At 38.5% G+C, this 24,849-nt stretch overlaps 1 protein-coding gene across 1 annotated transcript in view; it reads left to right on the top strand.

The window, feature by feature from the left end:
- The window catches only part of ERP44 (endoplasmic reticulum protein 44), a 93,179-nt gene extending 72,001 nt beyond the window's left edge, over positions 1-21,178 (top strand). The window contains exons 9-12 of the mRNA XM_045882783.3: positions 277-388; positions 1,324-1,465; positions 18,975-19,077; positions 20,955-21,178. Coding sequence (XP_045738739.2) covers positions 277-388; positions 1,324-1,465; positions 18,975-19,077; positions 20,955-21,056 — 459 coding nt within the window. The 3' untranslated portion in view covers positions 21,057-21,178. The remainder of the gene's footprint in view (positions 1-276; positions 389-1,323; positions 1,466-18,974; positions 19,078-20,954) is intronic.
- The last annotated feature ends 3,671 nt before the right edge of the window (positions 21,179-24,849 follow it).

Raw genomic sequence — 24,849 nt, 5'->3', positions numbered from 1 at the left:
AATAAAAGGAGCTGATAGATCAGTGCAGTAGTTATTTTAAGGCAGATCAGTCCCAGCAGTGGAACAGGACACGTGGGTCCTCTGAGTGCCTGGGCACTTGAGGGAGAGGGCATGGGTTCCTTCTGCCATTGAGGCTAATGTTTGTTTACACCACTGGACCTTTTTTTCCCTGGCATGTTGCAACTGTTATGCATGTTACATGAGTTGGGTTCAAGTTGTTCCTACCTAGAACAATGGCAAGGCCTGATAATTCTTATTGAATACTTCTGTATACAGGAATTGACAGAAGAAGGACTGCCTTTTCTCATACTCTTCCACATGAAAGAAGATACGGAAAGTTTAGAAATATTCCAGAATGAAGTAGCCCGACAATTAATAAGTGAAAAAGGTAGACAGATTAAGGTGTTTATTTTCAGCCTTTCTTCTGTCCCTCTGCTCCCCCCATTACATTCATATCAATGTAAACATATTTGGGTTAAAAATTTAATAAGTAATGTTAACTCTACTCAACCCCTGAATTTACATGTCAACATGGGGGTGGGAAGCATTAGTAGAGATATTATGAAGTAGTGGCTTTAAAAAAAAAACAGAGAAACACATGACTATTTAGCTCCCTAAAATCAAATAGCATGAAAAGTGGGGTCATGCGTGGACAACAACGTTAGTTTTAGGTACTTTCTTCCAGCACCTTGATATTTGTCTGGTCCCTTTCTAATGGATAGTCCCAGAGAGATCACCGAGAGAACTTACACAGACTAACATTTATTTCTAAATAAAAGAAAGTTGAGTAGTTCTCTGTGGAGCTCTCCAAACCATCAGAAAGGAGTTTGAGTTTTCACCCACTTTTCTTCTGTAGTGAGAGAAGAAAGTCAAACAAAGTGAGGGCATTGTATAGATCCATGCTCTTATTAGTCATGTACTAAGTGTTTTGGGGTTGAAATAAATTAAATGTCAACCAGTAGGGACTGGAAGGGCATCCTCCTTGAGAAAAGCTCATCTGTCAGTTTCATGAACTTGCTCACAACCAAGACCTGGATAGGGAACTGTCCATTTAAGGAAAATAAAAGAAATTAATCAGACCATCTGAATTAAGTTTGAGTTCATATAATTTCTCCGGAAATTATACTCTGCCCTAAGCACTAAAATTCTACCTCTTTTAAATGTTGTAATATTTAGGTTGTAGTTTTTGTGATCTATATTATTCTAACGCATGTTGATTATTGAAATTCATTAATTTATGTCACTTTTCGTGAACTTACAATCTTATGAGACTACAGTCAAGAAAATTCTAATCTCCCTCTCCAAATTCTATTTCCTGTAAAGGTACAATAAACTTCTTACATGCTGACTGTGACAAATTTAGACATCCTCTTCTGCACATACAGAAAACTCCAGCAGATTGCCCTGTCATAGCTATTGACAGCTTTAGGCACATGTATGTGTTTGGAGACTTCAGGGATGTGTTGTAAGTATTCTTTTTTCTTCTTCTTCTTCAATTACTGATATGTGTCTGAAAAATGAACTTAAAACCATTGTTTGAATATTTTAAATAATCCTATGTTGAACCAGTAATACTTTGTTATTTGGATGGATAAGGTTTTATTTTTCACTCTAGAGTGTGGTGTAACTGTGAGAATTATGGTATATTCTTATAGAAATGCCAGCATTAGGTGATCCTAATACTTGGGAATTAATCTCTGAAAGAAAATTTTGCCTTTCCAGAAATTAGTTCTGAATTGAGTTTGGTATTTGTCAGCATGTCAAGGAAAGCAGATTATAGTCCCAGGTCAGGTTGGGCGCCTGGGTGGCTCAGTTGGTTAAGCGACTGCCTTCTGCTCAGGTCATGATCCTGGAGTCCCGGGATCGAGTCCCGCATCGGGCTCCCTGCTTGGCAGGGAGCCTGCTTCTCCCTCTGACCCTCCCCCCTCTCATGTGCTCTCTGTCTCTCTCATTCTCTCTGTCTCAGATAAATAAATAAAATCTTTAAAAAAAAAAAAAAGAAAAGAAAATTTTGCCCTTCCAGAAATTAGTTCTGAATTGAGTTTGGTGTTTGTCAGCATGTCAAGGAAAGCAGATTATAGTCCCAGGTCAGGTTAAAGGTAATTGGTAGTATTGCTGCTCACTGTGGTATTTAGGACCCAGAATATGGCTATGGCTAGGCGTTTCTGAGGGTATAGAGCTATGAACCTTTCCAAGAACGGGTAAGCTTTCTGAGTCCATTCTCAATTATCCATTCTTAGCTCTTTATACTATTAATAAATATGTAACCCGTGTCTCTACAACAGATAGTAGATTTTTATCAGCTTTCCAAGATGTTAAATGCAGTGGTAAAAAATGGAGATGTTTCTTCATGTATGAAAATTTTAAGCAACAGGTATTAATTCAAATTAGACTTCTTTTAAATTTATTTAAGTACCCTGTTTTATGTCTACAGATTAAATTGCACAGTTAGAGGATGATTTGAAATCCTTATTGCAGAATGAATTACCTCACTCACTACTCAGTATTTTATTATAGAGATGTAGTTGTTTGATAGAAGATTCTCAGTCTTACTGCATAGCAGGCCTAGATTTGAGTTCTGCCTTGGGCAAGTCACTTAACTTCTCTGTTCTTGTTTCTTTACACTTAAAATATGGTTGGTGGTACAATTTATCTGATGGGATTGTTATGAAAATTAATGAGAGATGACAGTTGTGTTATGAACCATAAAGTACTAACAAGTATTTGTTCTTTCTACTTTACCTACACTCAAAAGAATACCATTTAGCCTGTTAGCTCATTAAATATTTATGCAGGTCTTTTGTAAATTCTTATTGTAAAATACATATAACATAAAATTTTCCATTTTAACCATTTTAAAGAGTAAAATTTGATGGTATTAATTATGTTCACAGTGTTATACAACCATCACCAGTACTAGTTCCAGAACTTTTTCATCATCCTAAACAGAAATCCCATACCCATTAAGCAGTCACATCCCATTCCGCCTCCCCTCTGCTCACGGCAACCACTAACCCATTTTCTGTTTCTGTGGATTTGTCTATAATAGATATTTCATATAAGTGGAATCATACAATTTGTGATCCTTTGTGTCTGACTTCTTTAACTTAGCATAACTTTTTCGAAGTTCATCAATATTTTAGCAAATATTGGCACTTCATTCCTTTTTACTACCAAATAATACTTTATTATATAGCTATACCACATTTCTTCTGTCAGTTGGTGAATTTTTTTAATTATTTTTTTTAATTTAAATTCATTTAATTATGTATAGCATATTATTAGTTTCAGAGGTAGAGGTCAGTGATTCATCAGTTGTATATAACACCCAGTGCTTATTACATCATGTGCCCTCCTTAATGCCCATCACCCAGTGACTCCATCCCCTCATCCCTCTCCCCTCCAGCAACCCTCAGTTTGTTTCCTATGATTAAGTCTCTTATGGTTTGTCTCCCTGTCTGATTTCATCTTGTTTTATTTTTCCCTCCCTTCTCCTAGAATCCTCTGTTTTGTTTCTTAAATTCCACGTATCAGTGAGATCCAGGTCTTCTGTATGACAGTCACTATATAATATAAACCAAGTCATATAAACCAGTGATTTCAAGTTTACTAAGACTGGGTCCTTGCCCTCAATGAACTCACAACCAAGTAGAGAAAGGAGACAAGTAGGGTAACAGGCAGTTGTGTTTTACGATGTGAGAAGGGCTCTAGGGCAGAGCTCAACAGGAAGGTACCTGATCCAGGCTCTGGAGATGTGGATGCCTAAGGTGGGTCCTAAAGTTCTGTACCGCTTTATCATGGATGGAGAAGGAGACACGGCTTGGAGAAGGGGGATATTGGCAGAAACAAGTACGAAACTGTGCCTGAATATGCGTGGACGGGAGGGGGAATGCTGAGTAGTGAGAAGCGAGCAGCAGCTAGCTCATGAAAACCCTATGATGTGTTAGGTAAGTTTGGCATTATCCTGAAAACGCTGAAGAGTCAATGAAAGGTTTGAATTGGGAGGTAATGAATCATGGAACACTACATCAAAAACTAACGATGTACTGTATGGCGACTAACATAATAAAAAAAATTTAAAAATAAAAAAATCACTCAGGCTGTAAACTGGAAAATAGATGAGAGAGAGTCAAAAAAGAATCCAGGAGACTGTTCAGTAATCCAAACAAGAGGTGATGATAGCCAACAAGTTGATGAATCTTGAATGAACAAATTACCTAATAAATTCTGGCAGTAGAACTAAAGCTAGAGAGAAGCAGGAATCTTGAGATATTTTGTAGGTGGAATAGGGGGACTTGGTATCTTAATAAAATAATAGAGAGCTCTGAGTGATGGCCAGGAATCTGACTCGCACAGCTAAGTGGGTTAGCCATTCACTGAGCTGGAGAACTCAGTGGAGGAGCAGCCTTGTGGTAGAGGAAATGAGTTTTCTTTCTTGGCATATTGAATTTGGGGTGCCAGGGGCCACGAAGGAGGAGTTTCCAGTAGGGAGTTTACATGGCTCCAGGATTCAACAGGGAGATCAGGGCAGGGTCTTGAACACATAAGGCTATAGCTGAAGTTATTGAAACAGCTGAGATGACTTAGCCCAGGGCTGAAAATGGAACCCTGATGAAAGCCAACATTTAAGGGGACGACAGAAGAAGGAACATGTGTAAAAGACTCAGGAGGAGGAAGAATCAAAGAAATGAAAAACCAGAAGAGAGTAATACGGTAATTGAGGGAGGAGCACTTTTAGCAGGAAGGAATGCTTAATCAGAAGGATGAAATATCTGTTAGATTTGCCCCCCCCAACCCCCCCGCAAAGGCTGTGTTGCAGTGAATCAAAGAGTACTGTTTGGTGAGGAAGTGAAGATTTGACAATGAAAATTGTTGCAAGAAGCTAGCCTCTAAAGGGAAAGAAAAATAGGGGGATAGCTCCAGAGAGACATAGGATGAAGGGAGGTTTTGGCTTTTCTTTTTTCTTTCTTTTTTTTTTTTTAACCCCCTTAGGGTACAAGAAACTAACCATGATTAAATGCTTGTGGGAAAGAATCAAATGGATTGAAGAGTTATGGAAAAGAAAAGATAGGAAAAAGAGGGGCTAATTGATCAAGCATGGCCCCAAGGAGCACAGAGGGAATGAGAAGCAAAGGAAAGAACCTTCCTTTCCCATGAGAAAGAGAGGAAAGGAAGGGTGCATTCCTTTGGGGGTGCTTGGGGATTCCAGTGTTAGTGATAGGAGCAGAAGACCACAGATGTTTCCTGTCCAGTTCTTGTTTTTAACTGTGGCTAGGGAAGCAAGATCATTTACTGAGAGTGACGAGGTAAGGGGATATTGAGAGGCAGGACTGTGCTGGATTTTACAAGGAAGAGTAGTTGTACCCAGAAATCCACCTGAAAGGTCCAGATATCCCTAGCATCCCGGTGGAACTCCTGCAGTCCCCTTAGCAAGCACGTGAGCATGGACTGTTGGGCTAGATGGAAATGTCTTACCTGGTTGGGTGTCCTCTTCCTCTCATTTCTTAGGCTTGCTTCCTGAAGCTATACAAGCTCAAGTTGAAAGAATGAGCTTTTTAAGAGAGGGTAGTTCTAGTGTCGGGCTTGCTGTAAGTGCTTCCAGGCGGAGGGACTGTGGTTGGCATTAGAAATCCCACCTTAGGCATGGGTTGTTCATATGAAGTTGTTAGCACCACATTTCCCTACCTCTCACAGTGGATAAATCTCTGGTTCTTTACCTCTTTGCTTTCCCTGCAGACTTGCAGTCCCAATTACAAAGTCTTGTATTAGTGGAAGTCAGCAGGATACTGACTTTACTATCCGTCAGCATCCAGATTATGCCCAACTTTGGCTTTTGTTCCTAGGAACACATCAAGGGTCATCTGTGAGGATTTCCATCTTGGCTGTCTTAAATTTTCTCCTCCAGTTCTGAAGTCAGATTTAAGTGCTACTTTGGCACTTCCAATCCCATCTTGGTGTCTGTTGGTCAGAGAACCCAACTAACACAAGTAGGTGTATTCTTTATCAGATGGCCCAGCCCCCCTATTCTCCAGCTATAGTTTACTGGACCAAGAGGTGGGCACCTGCCCAAGAAAAACTAAACTATTAGCTGGCAGCATTCTACATCTGCCCTGGTGTAAAAAGAAGCTGTGCCATTAAGATTCTCCAAAGAAATCTGGAAATGGGAAATAGTCCTCTCCTATCCTGCAAGTGTTTAGTCCTGTGAGTAGGGAGGGAGATAAGAGAATTGACTATACTTGAAGCTCTTTGAAATGAATTACTTCTTTAATTTCTCCCTTAGGTGCCTGATTTTCCCTCCTAGGCACTGTTCACTCTAATATTTTTTTAATTGTAAGGAGGCACATGCTGTGTGAGCTACAAATTGAGCCTATGTGAATAAGTGTTGGTGTTTAAAATCAAATAAAATATGTAGCAAAGTGAATCTGACACATTTATTGGCTTGCATAATTGTTATTGTGCTGCATGGTAATTAAGGCTTAAATGATAAGCCATTTCCATAAATTACTATAATTACTATTACTTTTATTAACTCAGTATTTCTGGGGTCAGTTGGAGGAAGTGTGGTTGTGGTAAGGAGCAAGAAAGCAGATCTATGGTATGCAGTCTCCTCCCACGCCAGAGTTGGCATGGGGTTGGGGGCGGGGGGCATGCTACCAGTGTTCTATTGACCTCTCCCTTATTTCGGAGAAACTGAGCCTTAGGGAGGTAACAACCAGCAAGGCCACACAACTAACTAGCAGGAGGCCTGGGATTCATGTCCGAGCATATTGAACCCAAAGTCCCAAGCTCCTAACGCATCACATCAAAGCAGTTACATTTTTAGTACATACAAAAAGCAGTGTAAGTGTGAATGTCAAAGATGTTTGAAGAGAGAGTACTTGTACCTGAAACTAAATCACAGATCTGTGAATCTTTGTGGGTTTTTTTCCTAAAGATTGACCAGATTGATTTCTTGCCAAATGTGAAGGAATAGATTTTACATGTAGAGGAAAAGAATGGGGCATAATTTAGGAACCTAAGAGCACCTAAGGGCAGGTCTAGTAAATGGTCTGCAGTCCCAGGAGGAGAAAATAGATGGTGGGGTATGGCAGAAGGCTGTTGAAGGACTTTCAAGAGAATCTCGCCTTCCAAAAAATTGTGACCAGCAAATACCGTACCGTCTGTACCTTTGCTAAAGTGTACATACCTACTGCTGCCGGAGCCCCAGAGACGGGAAAGGGCAGAACAGGCCTCAGATCACCCCTGGGAATATGGAGCAGGCTACTGTAATGCCGAGTCCCCCCCGCTCTGGGATCTAGGTCATTTGTCCCAGATCACTAAATCACCGAAAATTACCGTAATTCCTTAAACTACTCGGTCTGGGAGACTTGGCTGCAGCTGATTGGCTGCATTTTGGCAGGGTGAGGGGCGGCTGCAGTGGGGAGGGGCAGAGCAAAATTAAAACTGGGGGGTAGCTGTCTCACTAATTCAGCAGTTTGGTCATCTGCTATGACAAATTAGCCTGCCTCCTTGAACTTGGAGGGAGCGAACCAGGAATTGGGTGCAATGATAAAGAACTTGGAGAGATAGGTAGAAGATTTTTAAACTAGGTCTCTTTTAACTCTGAGAATTTCATTTTGTTCTTCATGATCTAGGGGCTCCTCCCCCCCTCACCACCACCCGAGGCTCTAAGTGGAAAAAATAGGTACTGAGAAAGCTTCTTAAAAAAGGCAAATTTTATTTCTTTAGTTTTTTTATCTTTTGCTATACCAACTGCTTTGTGACCGCATTAGATGTTCAATAAATGTTTTGAGTAATTTGCTCTTAGTTTGATCTGCTTATTGTATGTTTAAGAGTTTGACTACTTGGCATAAATATCTGCACATCTGGAATATATCCTAGTATTTATCAACTGGCCATTCGCCCTGTTGTTCCCTTCCTTTCCTGTTCACCTTCGGAGTTGTGGTTTTTCTGAATGTGCTTCTCCGGTCAGCCACTGGGCAGTACATACAGTGGGCTGAGTCCCTAAACACCATTTTTACTCTCATGTAATGCACTCACCATACAACTGACATTACCTTCTTAGAAGTACTTTATATTTTACAAGTGATTACACTACAGTTTACCTTATTTGGTCCTGCCAGCAAAATAAACATGAAACTCTGACAGAGGCAGGCACTGTACCAGCTTCACGTTATACTTCATGTATGTTCTCAGTTTCTGTAAGAAGCATATAAACAGGTATTATTTCCACTTTGAAGAACTTAAGCTCTTAGTACTGACTTTACTAAAGCCAAGTCACCAGAGGCAAAATAGCTAGCAGTTAGGTGCTCAGACTCTAGATCCAGACTGCTTAGATTCTAATCCCAATCTGTTACCTACTAGTTCTGTCACTCTGGGCATTTCTTAACCACCTCTGTGCCTCAGTTTCCTCATCTATAAAATGGGAATGCTAACAATATCTACTTCATAGGGCTGTTGTGGGCCTTAAATGAATGTGTATATCTACTAGCTCATAGAACGGTGGCTGATAACATGGTCATTACTATGATAAGGCTATATTGCCTGTTATAGGAAATAATCAGATTCAAATCTAAGTCTTTAGACTGTAAAAACAGTAAAGTTGTTTTAATTGCACAAATCAGAAAGCTGACGCTCAAAAGAGGTCAAGGAACTTAAATGGCAAAATACTGTTTTCTTACTACTACAATCCATTAAATGAGTTTGTACTACATTATTGTATAAGTTGAGTTAAGGAGTAAGCAATACTAGGAAATTGTATCCAGCTATATAGAAAAGAAGAACAGTATACAATCAAGTGGGCTTTATCCCAAGTGTGCAAGGCTAGTCCAACATTCAGAAACCAGTCAGTGTAATTTAGCATATACATGCTGAAGCATTTGACAGAATTCAACATCCATTCATGACAAAAATGCTTAATAAACTAGTATATGGAAACTTCCTCAGTCTGATAAAGGACATTTATAAAGAACCTGCAGCTAATATCATATTTAATAGTGAAAGACTGAATACTTTCCCCTTAAGATCAAGAACCAGGCAAAGATGTTTACTGTTTTTGTGTATGTATGTATTAACCTTATCATTTGTTCCTTTATTTCTGAGTATAAACAATATATGTTCTTTGTGGATAATTCTGAAAATTAACAAAAAATGCCAAAGAATAAATTAAAAATCACTCAGAAATCCACAAACTAGAGATCTAGACACGTGTGTGTTATAAATGTAATCAGGGCTGTGCTATTTTATGAATTGTCTTTTTAACTTATCCACACATTATAAACATCTTCCCATAATTGAAATTTTTTCTTTTACTTTTAATGGCTAGTTTGCCTTTGTATGGGTTTCATGATTTAACCCGTTGTTTGAATCCAGGTTTTCCTGTGAACAAATTAATAAGACACTGCTACTGATGGGACTTTACCAGACTCGTCCTCCTTAACATTCTTGTCATTTTTGGTGCTGTTTAGCACCCTCTCCTTGAGTTCTAGGACACACCATCATGGTTTTCCTTTTTTGGCTCTTTCATTGCTTTGTTTTTTTAAAGATTTTATTTGACAGAGAGAGGTACAGCGAGAGGAGGAACACAAGCAGGGGGAGTGGGAGAGGGAGAAACAGGCTTCCCGCCGAGCAGGGAGCCCGATTTGGGGGCTCGATTCCCTGGACCCTGGGATCATGACCTGAGCCAAAGGCAGACGCTTAACGACTGAGCCACCCAGATGCCCTCTTTCATTGTTTTTTTTACTGATTGTGCTTCTTGTCTTTGACCCCTTGTGGTAATAATCATAGAGCTGTGCTGTCCAGTATGGTAGCTGCCAGCCCTGTATGAATACTGAAGTTTAATTGAAATGATGTAAAATCTAAAAGTCAGTGTCCCAGGTGCTCTAAGTGCTCAGTGGCCTCATGTGGGTAGTGGCTACAGTATTTGACATCACAGGTATACAACATTTTCTGTCTTCACTGAAAGTTCTGTTGGGTATTTCTATTGCTGTCGGAGGGCATGCAGTTGTAAGGAAAAGAGACTCACTGCAAGGAACTCAAAAGTGAGGGGTTTGTGCTGGAAACGATAGGAACCTGACCAGGAGCTGAGTTGGCAGGAGGCACAGACAGCCCGCACTGCTGGAAAGTGCTGGGGCAGCTATTCCCTTCCCTTCCTCTGGGGCCCAGAAGCTCTTCTCTGGGCTCACTTCCCATCTGCTCCATCCTTCTCTCTGGAGCTTCTTCCTCTGCCCTGCCATAACTTCTGCATGGATGGGGTTCTGATTTACCATGACAGGACGTAGTCGGAACTTGGTAGGACTTTGTAACTCTAATCATCTGACTGTGCTCTCTACCTCTCTTAGTTCACATTCTCCAGATATCTGGCTCCAGCCACATAGATTGGTTCCTTCTCTACCCCAGGTTGTCTTCCCTCTCCTTTTCTCAGCTTTATTGAAGCATAGTTGACAAAACTGCTTATATTTAAGGTGTATAATGTGATATCTTGATATATGTATACAATGAAATAATTACCACAGTCAAGCAAATTAATGTATCCATTACCTCACTTTTTTTTTTGGTGAGAACAATTAAAATCTACTTACTCTCTTAGCAAATTTCAAGTATATAATACCTATAGTCACCGTGCTGTACATTAGATTTCTAGAACGTACTCTTCCTGTAGCTGGTATTCTGACTGTACCCTTTGACCAACATTTTCCCATTCTCTCCCACTCCAGTCCCTCGGAAGTTCTGCTCTTTTAGATTCCACCTATATGAGATCATGCAGTGTTTGTCTTTCTGTGTCTGGCTTATTTCACTTAGTATAATGTCCTCCAGGTTCATCCATGTTGTTGTAAATGACAGGATTTCCTTCTTTATTAAGACTGAACAATATTCCTGTGTGTGTGTACACCATATTTTCCTTACCTATTCATCAATAGATGGATACTTGGGTTTTTTCTCTATCTTGGCTATTAAGAGTAATGCTGCAGTGAACACGGGAGTGAAGATAACTCTTCAAGACAATGCTTTGATCTCCTTCGGGTATATTTCCAAAAGTGGGATTGTTGGGTCATATATGGTAGTTCTATTTTTTTTTTTTTTAAGATTTTATTTATTTATTTGAGAGAGAGAGAGAGAAAAACAGCATGAGAGGGGATAGGGTCAGAGGGAGAAGCAGGCTTCCCGCTGAGCCGGGAGCCCGATGTGGGACTCGATCCCGGGACTCTGGGACCACGACCTGAGCCGAAGGCAGTCGCTTAACCAACTGAGCCACCCAGGCACCCCGGTAGTTCTATTTTTAATTTTTTAAGTAACCTACCTCTGTAGTGGGTGTACCAGTTTACATTCCTACCAACAGTGTACAAGGGTTCCCTCTTATCCAGATCCTGGCCAACACTTACCTTTTGTCTTTTTGATAAAAGCCATTCTAACAGGTGCGAGGTGATATCTCGTTCAGGTTTTGATTTCCATTTCGCTGATGATTAGTGATACTGAGCACAACAGTACCATGTACCTGTTGGCTGTTTGTACGTTTTCTTTCTTTTTTTTTTTTTTAAGATTTTTTATTTATTTATTTGAGAGAGAGAGCATGAGAGGGGGGAGGGTCAGAGAGAGAGGCAGACTCCCCGCTGAGCAGGGAGCCCGATGTGGGACTCGATCCCAGGACTCCAGGATCATGACCTGAGCCGAAGGCAGTCGCTTAACCAACTGAGCCACCCAGGCGCCCGGTACGTTTTCTTTTGAGAAATGTCTTTTTTTTTTTTTTTAAATGTCTTTTCAGGTCCTTTGCCCATTTTTAAATCAGGTTGTTTTCTTGCTCGAGTTGTTTTAGTTCCTTTTATTTTTTGGATATTAATCCCTTATCTGATAGATGGTTTGCAAATAGTTTCTCCCAGTTTGTAGGTTGCCTCTTCACTCTGTTGTTCTCTTTACCGTGCAGCTTTTTAGTTTGGTGCAATGACATGTGTTGGTCTTTGGTTTTTTGCCTGTGCTTTTGGGGTCATTTCCAAAAAATCATTGCCCAGACCAGTATCAAGAAGCTTTTCCCCTATGTTTTCTTATAGTGTTACAGTTTGTCAGTTCTCACATTGAAGTCTTTAATCCATTTTGAGCTGATTTTTGTATATGGTATGAAGTAATGGTCCAATTTAATTTTTTTGCCAGCACCATTTATCTAAAAGACCATCCTCGAGGTGCTGGGTGGCTCGGTTAAGTGTCCAACTCTTGATTTTTGGCTTGGGTCATGAGATCGAGCCCTGTATCATGTTCCGCACTGGGTGTGGGGCCTGCTTGAGATTCTCTCTCTAGGGGCGTGTGGGTGGCTCAGTCAAGTGGCTAACTCTTGGTTTTGGCTCAGGTCATGTTCTCAGGGTCATGGGATTAGCCCTGCATCAGGCTCTGCGCTCAGGAGGGAATCTGCTTATCCCTCTCCCTCCCCCTGCTCCTCTCCCCACTCCCTCTCTCAAATAAATATTGAAAAAAAAAATTCTCTTTCCCTCTGCCTCCACCCCCACTCATGCTCTCTCAATAAAATACCATACTTTCCACCTTGTTTATTCTTGGCAAGTTTGTCAAAGATCAGTTGACTGTTAATGTGTGGATTTATTTCTGGGCTGTCTGTTATGATCCCCCTTGGTTTATGTGGGGTTTTTTTGTTTTTTTTTTTAAGATTTTTATTTATTTAAGAGAGAGAGTATGAGAGGGGGGAGGGTCAGAGGGAAAAGCAGACTCCCCGCTGAGCAGGGAGCCTGATGTGGGACTTGATCCCGGGACTCCAGGATCATGACCTGAACTGAAGACAGTCGCTTAACCAGCTGAGCCACCCAGGTGCCCGGTTTATGTCTTTTTATACCAGTACTATACTGTTTTCATTACTATAACTTTATAGTATATTTTGAAATCACACAGTGTGATGCCTTCATCTTTTTTCTTCTTGAGACTGTTCTTGCTTTGGCTATAGTTAGGTCTTTTGTGGAATTTCAGAATTTTTTCTGTTTATGAAAAATGCCATTGGAATTTTGATAGGGATTGCACTGAATTTGTAGATTGCTTTAGGCAGTATGGACATTTTAACAATATTCTTCCAATCCATGAACTCAGGATATCTTGCCATTTATTTGTGTCTTCTTCCATTAGTGTTTTACAGTTTTCAATATACAGCTCTTTCACCTCCTTGGTTAAATTTATTCCTAGGTATTTTATTGTTTTTGATAAAGATGTCTACTCTAGGAGACAAACTGAGGGTTGCTGGAGGAGAGGTGGGGGGGAATGGAGTAACTGGGTCATGGGCATTAAGGAGGGCACATGATGTAATGAGCAGTGGGTGTTATACGCAACTGATGCATCACTGAACTCTGCCTCTGAAACTAACACACTATATGTTAATTGAATTTAAAAAGAAAAAAAAGATGTCCACTCTCACCAGCTGTATTTAGTATGATACTGGAAGTCCTAGTAAGTACCGTAGGACAAAAAATAAACAAATAAATAAATAAGAAGTGTTCTGACTAGAAAGAAACTCTTTGTAGATAACATGATTAGTAGAAATTCCCACTAAATTTACAAGAAAGCTCCTAGAACTAATGAGTTCAGGAGGATACAAGGTCACCTTCTTAAAAATCACTTTTATTTCTATATATTAACAAAGAACATTTGGAAACCCAAAAATGTTTAAACTCCCATTCATAATAGGCTCCAAAAGAAAGAAAAAAGAACTACATATACCTCTAACGATGACAATTACAAAACGCCAATGAAAGAAATCAAAGATGACCAAAATTAATGGAGAAACATACTGTGTTCATGGATTAGAAGATTCAACACTGTTTAGATGTCAGTGCTTCTCAAGTCTGTCTATAGATTTAATGCAATTTCAAACAAAATCTAAGTACATTTTTTTGTAGCTACAGCGGATTCTAAAATTTATATGGAAAGGTAAAACTAGAATAATTGAAACAAAACAACTGAAAAAGAAACAAAGGATTCATAATACCTGATTTTAAGACCTAATACAGCTGAAATATTTACGACAGCATAGTATTTGTGAAAAAAATAGGTATGTATTGCTGTGGAACAGAATAGAGAGTCTAGAAATAGGTATACAAATAGTGATTTTTTTTTTAAAGATACAAAGACAATTCAATGGAAGGGGATAATCTTTTTAATAAATGGTGCTTTAGCACCTAAACATCTCCATAAAAGAAACTCCTATAAAAAAATAACTCAGAATTGTAGACCTAAGTGTAAAAGGTAAAACTGTAAAACTTGTAGGAGTAAATGCAGAAACTCTTTCTGACCTGAGCTCTTAGTACACCCAAAGCACTATCCATAGACGAAAAAATTGATAATTGGCTTTCACAAATTAAAAACTTTTGTTCCATAAAAGATACTGTTAGAATCCAAAGAAGAGGGCACCTGGGTGGCTCAGTTGGTTAAGCGACTGCCTTCGGCTCAGGTCATGATCCTGGAGTTCCTGGATCGAGTCCCGCATCGGCTCCCTGCTCAGCAAGGAGCCTGCTTCTCCCTCTGACCCTCTCCCCTCTCATGTGCTCTCTCTCTCTCATTCTCTCTCTCTCAAATAAATAAATAAAATCTTTAAAAAAAAAAAAAGAATCCAAAGAAGATATACAAATGGCAAGTAAGCACATGAAGAGGTGCTCGACATCACTGATATTAGAGAAATGCAAATTAAAACAATGAGGGCCGCCTGGGTGGCTCAGTCGTTAAGCGTCTGCCTTCGGCTCAGGTCATGATCCCAGGGTCCTGGGATCGAGCCCCGCATCGGGCTCCCTGCTCCGCGGGAAGCCTGCTTCTCCCTCTCCCACTCCCCCTGCTTGTGTTCCCTCTCTCACTGTGTCTCTGTCAAATAAATAAATAAAATCTTTAACAAAAATAAAAAACAAAAAACCACAGTGAGATCCCATTATACATTTTTTAGAATGGCTAAATTTAAGGACTTCTTATATCCTAGGTGAGAATATGGAACAGCTGAACTCTTACATGTTGCTGGTGGGGTTGCAGAATGATATAGCCACTTTAAACAACGTGGTAGGTTTTTTTTAAAAAGTTAAACAGATACCTTCCATATAAGCCACTATTTTTCCTAGACACAAAAACCTGTGTACAAATGTTTGTGGTAGCATTGTTCAGAATCACCAAAGTCTTGAAAGAACCCAAATACTCTTCAGTGGGTAAAAGGAGAAACTAATTGTGGTATATCCACTCAGTGGAATGCTATTCAGTAAATAAAGGAACAAAGTTATACATGCAACAGAATGGATAAATCTCAAAAGCAGTATGCTAAATAAAAGAAGCCAGTCTCATGGTTACATGCTGTATGATTCCAAGTACAAGACGTTTTGGAAAAGGCAAATTATAGGAACAGAGAACAGATCAGTGGTTGGCAAGAGTTAGGGGAAAGTGGAGGGTTTGACCAAAAAAAAGGGTGTTGGAATTGTTATGTATCCTGTTTGTGGAGATAGTTACTAGATGCTATGTGCATATGTTAAAACTCAGAACTATAAGGCTAGAAGAAAGAATTCCACTGTATGTCAATTTTAAAAAATAAAAATGCTTCTCACTGTAATATACATATGTCAAAGTTCATTTAATGACACTTAACATTTGTGCATTTCACAGTCCCTAAATTTTGCATCACCTAAAAATCAAAATTGAAAACAGAAAAGTGTCTGAAAGGTGGGAAAGAAACACTTAGGTGTTCTAATTAGAAAAATTGTACCCCAAAGCATAAAAATATAATTGAATTTATTATGGCAAGGATCCATTTATTTTCCTTTTTAGCACATGACCATGTTGTCTGTTTTCTTGACAGTATACTGTGATTCACTGATTGTTACTTAATGATGGCTAGTTTCTGGCCACAAGCTAGATAAGAGCTCTTTTGTAATCTGTTTTTCTACCACATCAATTCAGATTCATCGTATCTTCCTTTGCCTTTTGCTCACAATTCTTTCTCTCATCTGCTGACAAGGGGAAAGAATCAAGTTAGGAAAAAATCTGTTTTGAGTGTTCTCTATGAATTTGTTACATTTAAGATTTAATTATAAATTATTTTTTGACTAGCAAAACCAAGTCACACTGTATTGGTTCTGTCGGCTTTGGACTTTATAAAATAACAAACTTAACAGGGGCTTTATCTTAAACATTGGAGACCATTTGTGATTCTTTGATTTGAATGGATATATTGTAGAGGTTTGCTGTGGGTGACAGTAGATGATGTCATACTAAATTTAAATTGATCTCTCAGTGTTTATCTTTAGTGCATGTGCAATTTCTTCAGCCCCACAGAACCTTTCAGAAGCATTTCCGTCAATACAGCTACCTGACAGTCATTTGTATTTTAAACTGTGCATTTGACACCTGCTGGTCTCTGTTGCATTGGAGTTAGTGGGGAACCAAAATGGGTGTACAATGAAGTTATTGGTTGGTACATCTCGGTGGGAGTTATTGAAGGGAAGAAGCAGCACTTGCAGGACCTCAGGAAAGGATAAAAAGAAACTAGCAGTTTTAACACAAGCTAGCTATTCTTTGCTACCAAAAATGATGATTTAAAAAGTGAGGCAATTCTACTGAATTAAAGTGTTTATGGACCTTGCATTTTAATTCTTGTAAGACATACGAAGAAAGGTTTAAAATATATAATGAATTTTCAAAATGCCAAGATTTCAGTAGAAGACTGACAATTCGTATGAGCAGAAATATAAATTAAAATGGTGGAAAAATGCTTAATTTCTGAAGAAATGGAAATTAAAATGCAGGTGTCTTTTATTAAAGTAGTAAAACAATTTTTTTTAATTTTTTTTTATTTTATTCTTATGTTAATCCCCATACATTATATCATTAGTTTTAGATGAAGTGTTCCATGATTCATTGTTTGTGCACAACACCCAGTGCTCCATGCAGAATGTGCCCTCCTCAATACCCACCACCAGGCTAAACCATCCTCCCACCCCCCTCCCCAGTAGTAAAACAATTTTTAATAAACATGTTGGCAAGCTTTCAAAGAACAGGTAGACAAATAGCAAAAATTGACTGTTTTGTCAGTATAACTTGCCCACACTTAGTCAAAGTTCTTATTTACTCAACAGATCTCCTCAGCTTATGATGGTTTGACTTACAATTTTTTGCTTTATGGTGGTACAAAAGCAATACACATTTAGTAGGAACTATACTTTGAATTTTGATCTTTTCCCAGGCTAGTGATGTGTACTAAGATACTCCCTTGTGATGCTGGCTATCAGCAGTGAGCCACAGCTCCCAGTAAACCTCGTGATCACAGACATCAACAACTGACACACTTACTGTACCCAGGCAACCATTGTTTCTCACTTGCAGTACAGAATTTGTCACATATCAAGTACTTTGTTATAAAACAGGCTCTGTGTTAGATGATTTTGCTCAAGTAGGGTGTTTTAAGTGTTCTGAACACATTTAAGGTAGGCTGGGTGTATTAAATGTATTCTTCACTTAGGGTTTTTCAGTGTAGGGTAGGTTTATTGGGCTGTATCCCCCTTGTAAGTTGCGGAAATCTATATCCCTACTTTATTGGATACAACTCAAGGAGATAAAAAAAAGGCTGATACGTGAATCTGCTTAGCCTTGTAATAGTCTGTTTTGCTACGGTGCATGTCTCCGTAGTGCAAATTTGCTCATAGAGTGAGTGGTAATTAGGGAAATGTTAATATAAGTGAGTTGTGTTGGTTCATAGTCTTTCCCTTAGAATGTTTTGAAGCCATCAAAGAGAAGTTTTTTCACCATTAAAGAGAATGCTTTCGGGGCACCTAGATGGCTGAGTAGGTTAAGCGACCAGCTCTTAATTTCAGCTGGGGTCATGATCTCGGGGTTCTGAGATCAAGCCACACGTCTGGGCTCTGCGCTGATTCTCTCCCTCTGCCCCACCCTCTACTCACATGCACATGCGCTCTCTAAAATGTTTTTTAAAAGAGAATGCTTTAGTGGTGTATGAAGACCTCCCCCAACCCAAAAAGTGGGGGCGGGTCAGTTTCATGGCCTTGAGAAGTGCTTTGCTTTTCACAGTATTAAGTGCAGCTTAATCCAGTGAGCTGCCCATGTGGCTGAAGTTGTGAGATTTTACCTTACGCTTACAGGGGAAAAAAAACCCAAAACATGAAAAAGCTACACCCTGGTTTAAATTATTTTGATAAAATTGGTTCTACTGGCGGTGAATGCCCTCAAGGACCTCAGTTTGTATCTCAAAAAAGGACTTACAGGCTCTAGGTTAAGGCTACAGAGGATCACCTGGCCGACACAGTGCAAGAGGCTGAACAGCACTATTTTTTGTTCAGGCTCTTCTTAGTACTCTGGTTACAAAGCTACATAGTTTTAAGTGGTTAGCCCCTAATGCTATTTTTCCCTTGAATCCTGTTAATTTTAGTGTGATTTTGCAGAACATGAGTTTTTTTTTTTAGTTACATGTATTAAGGAAAATATATAAATGCCCAACAATAAGGGATGGTTTAAGTTTTAAGACAACAGGGGCGCCTGGGTGGCTCAGTTGGTTAAGTGACTGCCTTCGGCTCAGGTCATGATCCTGGAGTCCCGGGATCGAGTCCCGCATCGGGCTCCCTGCTCGGCGGGGAGTTCTGCTTCTCCCTCTGACCCTCCCCCCTCTCATGTGCTCTCTGTCTCTCTCATTCTGTCTCAAATAAATAAAATCTTTGGGGAAAAAAAAAAGTTTTAAGACAACATCTTGATAGACTCTAATGCATCTGTTAAAGTGAGCATAGAAACATTTCTATAAAACAAGTGCAAGAATTAGAACACAAAACTGAGCATCTACATTTCATGATTATAACTGTATAAAAATTTCGGCATATACCTGGCCGATGATAGTTATGGTTAAGATTGTAGGTAAAATTTAAAAAAAAAAATTTTTTTTAATGTGTGAAGTTGGTAAAATAGAGGTAAGTTCATTTTAACAGTTTAAGCTAAATTTTTATCTTACTTTGTTTTAGAATTCCTGGAAAACTCAAGCAGTTCGTATTTGACTTACATTCTGGAAAATTGCACAGAGAATTCCATCATGGTCCTGACCCAACCGATATAGCCCCAGGACAGGTAGGATTCTTGTTTTTCAGTGGGAACTCTTTGTTTTTCAGTTAGCCTTGAAGAGGATCTAAAGCTCTTGTATAGGCTTGAGTTTCTGCTCGTAAAGATCTTTATAATGAAATTCTGAATAGACTCTAAATAATAAATTATGTTCCTTTTAAAATTAATTTTTAAAGCTAAAGAACTTCAGAAAAGTTGCAAGAATGATACAGTATAGTGTCTTGATCACATAAACTGAAGTAGTGTATGTCCTGTGGAATATGGGTAAAAGATTAAATACTATTGGCTTCAAATACAGAAGGAGGAGGTAAGAATTAGAAGTAGGTAGATCAGTGAAGAAGTCATTGGGTTCCATTAACTGGTCAAGTCTTCCTCTGTGGCCAGGAGATTGACCACACTACAAAGAAAATAATCATTTGGTATTCTTGCAGCCTTCACCAATACAGTATTTATAATGTTCAAAACTTAAGGTTTAATGCAGCTTTTCATTTGAGATTTAGAATGCTTCACAACTATTTATGAAAATTTTGTATTTGCTTTTTATATAACTTTTAGCCTGAGAATTTGACTTTTCTACCTTGTAACTTCTACTACAAATATATTTCTATGTTCCTGCTTTGTTAAACACCTCTAAAAATTGCATGTTGATGCATTATTGATTTATATCCTGTCTGTTACCATTATACTGAGAGGGAAGATGATACATAACAAAACTCTTATTTCATATGCCCAGAACTTAACTGTTTTGCCCAAGGAACCTCCACATAGAAAAATAAAATCTAGTTCAATTTTTCTTGAAGATTAAGTTCAGTGTCAGGAGTTCCCTTTAGGAATCCAATGACATGCTTTTTCCTTGAAGTGGGAGGTCAGATTTTTCTTTGATAATTAAGCAACTAGAGAAGCAAACGGTTTGTTGGCAATAACCCAAAGGCGATTATTTCCCTCAGGAAAGTAGGCCTGCTTAATATTTTATCAGATTAGGAAAAAATGTTAGTTACCATTATTGTATTATCCTGATTTATTTCAGCTTCTCCATTAGACAGTGAACTTCTTATATTTTATAGTAATATAATTATGGCCTAAACCAAACCTATATCTAAGTAAAACTACAAATAAAAAATGTATTAGGGAAAGGGAACATGACAAAATAAAATGGGAAATTTGCAGACGTTGCTTTCCCATTAAAAATGGGAACGAGCCAGTATCCAGGGTATGTAACACAGGCACTATGTGCCTATGTTAACTACAGGGGATATTAAAAAACAATGAGAGCATGGTTGTTCTTGAGGAGCTCATCGTGTGGAGATAAAGGAAAGACTACACACCGCCTTTTCTTTGAAATTCTTGGAAGTCATTCTTATAGTTCTCTGTATTTTTGTCCATTGTTGGTGCACAAGTGAAATACTGCAGAAATGAGTTTCTTACAGTATGGAAGTGTTTATTTTCCTAGGTCAACTAAATTCTGGTATCCAGGTTATTGCTAAATGAAAGCTCTATCTACAGAGTAGGTGCCTTTAATCCTCTTTGTAGTCATTTTTAAGAAGGAAGGAAGGATTTGGGCCAACTTAGTCATGGTTGTGCTGCCTGTACAAAATAACCTAGAAAGCACTTAGGTGTCAGGTATTTTGTTTCCTTCCATTACACCTCAGGAACTGTCGACAGGTCCAAAGGTGAGGGCTCTATGGCAGCCTTGCCCTAGAGAGTATTATTAGTAAGGGCATTTGAATGGGGAAAGCAAGATTTCAAACTTAACTCTGGCCTTTGGCACACAGTAGCTATCTTTATTAAGCAAATAATTACACAACAACTACCATTCATCTGGTACTTTTAATAAAACAGTATAGCTCCATAAAATATATTGATATGTTTTATTCTTTCTCTTGCAGCAAGTCCAAGATGTAGCAAGCAGTCCACCTGAGAGCTCCTTCCAGAAATTAGCACCCAGCGAATATAGGTATACTTTATTGAGGGATCGAGATGAGCTTTAAAAACTTGAAAAACAATTTGCAAGCCTTTCAAACAGCAGCATCAACTTACATGGTGGAAATAGTAAACCTATATTTTCATAATTCTATGTGTATTTTTATTTTGAATAAACTGAAAGAAGTTTTGGGTTTTTAATTTTTTTTTCTCCCCCTGACTCAAAATGCATTGTCCTTTAATATAGCCTCTTTTTAAAAATCTGTTAGGGATAAAAAAATAAAAATCAGAGGCCTATCTTTGCTTTAAATCTGTCCTGTAAAATTTTTATAAATCAAGTGAAAGGTGACTGACAGTACCAGAAACATACCATTAACTTGCACTGCTAGGTTAGGGAGGACTTAGGGATGTCTCCTGTGTAGTATGTGCTTTTCTTTATATACGATCAATTCTGTTGGTATTTTCATTGTCACATTTCTCAAAGCTAAGAGGGTATATATTCTGGATACTTGGGAGGGGAATAAATTAAAATTTTCACACTGTGTACCGTGTTTTACTGATTGGTCGGATATTGCTTATGAAAATTCCATAATGGTATTTTTTGGATTCTTAATATGTAACTTAAACATACTATGAAGAGGAGGAGAGCCATAAGCCAGAACATTTGGCAGAAATTGTCCTTATGAATTAAGAAAAAGAAAATGAAAAGTGTTATTAAATTTCTTTGTGTTTGTCTAACGAAATGGCATATGGATGGCATTTAAAACTTTGAATTATACCTAAATCTGAGATACTAGTAGTCTCCTCCTGTCATGACACGTGAATTTCAAAGACAAAAACCAGCAGAGAAATTGTATTTCAATAATTCTGATCTTCTATCTTGTAGAGTCTTGTTATAGTAGTATAGATCAAAAACAAAGACAAGGCACATAATGTTTTCAATTTTTTTCCATTGTGAAATTGTTAGAGGACCCTACCACCCCCTCTAGATTCCCTAGGCCTGCAGTGTATATAGTCAAATGGGTCCCTGTGCCAGGCCTCAATAGTGCCAGGGAACAAAACCAGAGGGAGAGGACCCTCAGTGTCATATCAGGAAGCCCAATGCCAGAGGACAGACAGGTTCAAAATTGGCTTTCCTCTGGGCCTGGGTTGGTGCTATAGGCCAAGAGTCATTTTATACTTGGAGTCTAAGTCAATCCCAGTTTGGGGAAAGATTATTTTTAAGCTTAAAAGGCTGACATGTGCCATTATATGTAGTGTGTAATATATGTAACATCTTCCAACTCTTTTAAAATAAAGTGAATATTTATAATGCATATTTAATGATTGTTATTTTTAAAAAATCAGCCTAGAACTCTTAGTTATGCATGACTTAAACATCATTTCATTCAGAATAATAAATGTTGTTAATAAGGTGATAAGGGGCATGTTTAGTATATCTTACCAGATTGTTAATTAGAAAGGCAGGACAGAAATTCCTCAAGGTTGGGTCTTAGTTCTGTTCAATTCAGTGCTTTTAATCAGTAACTCTGAAATCTTAGTTGCAGTCTTCAGGTCAGAGGATGGACCAGATCTGAGGCAGTTAGAATGAAAATTCATGAACATTCAACAGGGCAGCGCACAACACCAAGAGCAGCATATGCAATTAACTGGAATAAATTTATAATCCTGTAATTGGCTTTAAAAATATTATAAACAAAAGATAACACTCAAATATTGGATTGCAGAAAGCTGACTTGAGAGTGGTTATGAAAAAGGCCTCAAGGAACAATGTGATCGAAGGTAACGGAGTGGCTGTTAAAATAGATTTGACGCTGCATGATTTAGCTTTTATGCATATTGGGACTTAAATGTTTATTGAATGAGTGAGATGCAAAGTGATGTCAGGTAATTTTTGTACCCCTCAAGAGCTCGAGCACTCATCAGGACTGGGTGCCCAATTTTATAAAAGGAAAAGAAAAAAAAAAACCTCAAGTGCAAAACACCAAAATACATTAGAGAAATTAAGTTTTTGCCATAGGGCTAGTGCATGGCTGGGGTGGCGGGGGGGAGGGTGAGGAGGAGGCGTGTGGCTAAGAAAATGAGAAAGGAAGTTAGAGAAAGAATGGGAGCTGATTGTACAAGGCCTTGAATGCCAAGCTTAAGAGGTTTGTACTGTATCTTATAGGCAGTAGAGATCCACTCAGATTTTCAAACCAGGAAGTATGTTCATATTTAAGTATGAGAAAGGATATTGTGGCAGCGGGTCTAGATATAATAAAATGGGTCCTGCACAGGAGAGAATGGCCAGAACTAAGACATGGAGAGGAACAGATACAACAGATGACAAAAGATGTAGATTCCATTGGGATTTGTCACCAGTTGGACTACAGAGAGAACGTCCAGGTATCTAGAACTCACAATTTACACTTCTTCCCCTCTGAACCATGCATCAGAGAATGTCATAGGTGGAAGTCTTCTCATTTATCCAGTCTACTTTGGGCCTCAGGCTCCTCAGCTGTGAAGAGAGGGGATGCAAGACTGAAGAACAGCTGAGTTGCAAAACCCAAACTAGAAGCAGTCCCTTCTGCCTGTCAACCTGCTACCTTTCGCGTTTTTAAAAAATTGGTCTAGTAGTAACGGGGACTATAAACGGATGAAAACTTTCTCTAGATGAAATTCTAAATATGTTTTTTAAATAGTTAAATGAACCTGGAGAGGAAGCTAGAGAATAGGCATCTAAAGCATCTCATTGAGCTCCATGATGAAGTTGTCAAAGATCACATACAAAGGAAAAATTGGCATGATAAAGGCCAAAAAGGAGAGTGAAATATGTAAGTGTTGAAATATTAAAGCTCAATGAGCTTAACTTTGCAGAAAGTGCTAAATTTGCCAAGAAGGCATTAAAAAAATAGGAAAACCTGAGGGCAAAAAGAATAGATGAAGGAGTGTAATGGATTAACAATTAAGAAAAGCAGAATAACTCAACTTTTGTTTTTTCTCTGACAAGGAGATGTAGTCTAGCAGGGCTAAAATAAAATGACATTAAACAAAAAAGCAAAAATGAGAAGTAAAAACAATCTTGCCACCTTAAATAACTTCAGGGCTCTTTGGACCAAAGAGTATCCCAAAGAGCTGCTGGAAGTTACAAGTGCTTTCTGTTAGCAACTATTGGAAATCATGAAGAATGCATGGTGACAGAAGACTGGAAATGAACACACAGTATTCCAGTTTTCAAAATTACAGTTAAATGGCTTTAATCATTTTTCTAAATAAAACATTTCATGAATCAAACTGAAGTTAGTAATTTTTTTGGGGGGGGGGAGATTTAAATAGGTGATAAGAGTAAAACAGTAATCAGTTTTTAAGCCCAATATTTAAGACCCTGAAGACAATAAGTTGTTTCAGGACTTAAATTTTTGTTTTATGTGGATTATAACTGTTTTATGTGTTCATTAAAACAGGTTGGATAGGACCTCTGCTTGGCAACTGTTTTTTAGCTGTGTTTGAATTTTTGTATGTGTTTCCAAGTAATAAAACTATAAAATATTTCTATATTTTAGATTTTTTACTAATTCGTCATAAATATCCTAATGTGAACATTTTACTCTGAATCCAGATGACCAGTCGCAAGCTTCTCCAGTTTTTATTTTTTAATTATTTAATTGTACTTGAATCAGAATGGGAAGCTATATGCTCAAACCTGGCCTTCAGTTGAAGCATCAAAGCTCCCCCTTGCAGAGCTCTTTGAGGGAGGGCTGGCCTGCCCTTAAGACAATAGGTTTTGGAGAGGAGGAAAAGTGCAGACTACAAACTGCTCTTCTAAAATTCCCCCTCTCCTCCTCCCCTGCCTGGCCTAATAAATTCTATCCGTCCTTCAAT

Source organism: Mirounga angustirostris, unplaced genomic scaffold (genome assembly GCF_029215605.1).
Source record: "Mirounga angustirostris isolate CCGP_5_RB_7025 unplaced genomic scaffold, mMirAng1.0.hap1 SCAF_15, whole genome shotgun sequence".
NCBI lineage: Eukaryota > Metazoa > Chordata > Mammalia > Carnivora > Phocidae > Mirounga > Mirounga angustirostris.
This window is presented reverse-complemented; position numbering and strand designations above follow the sequence as displayed.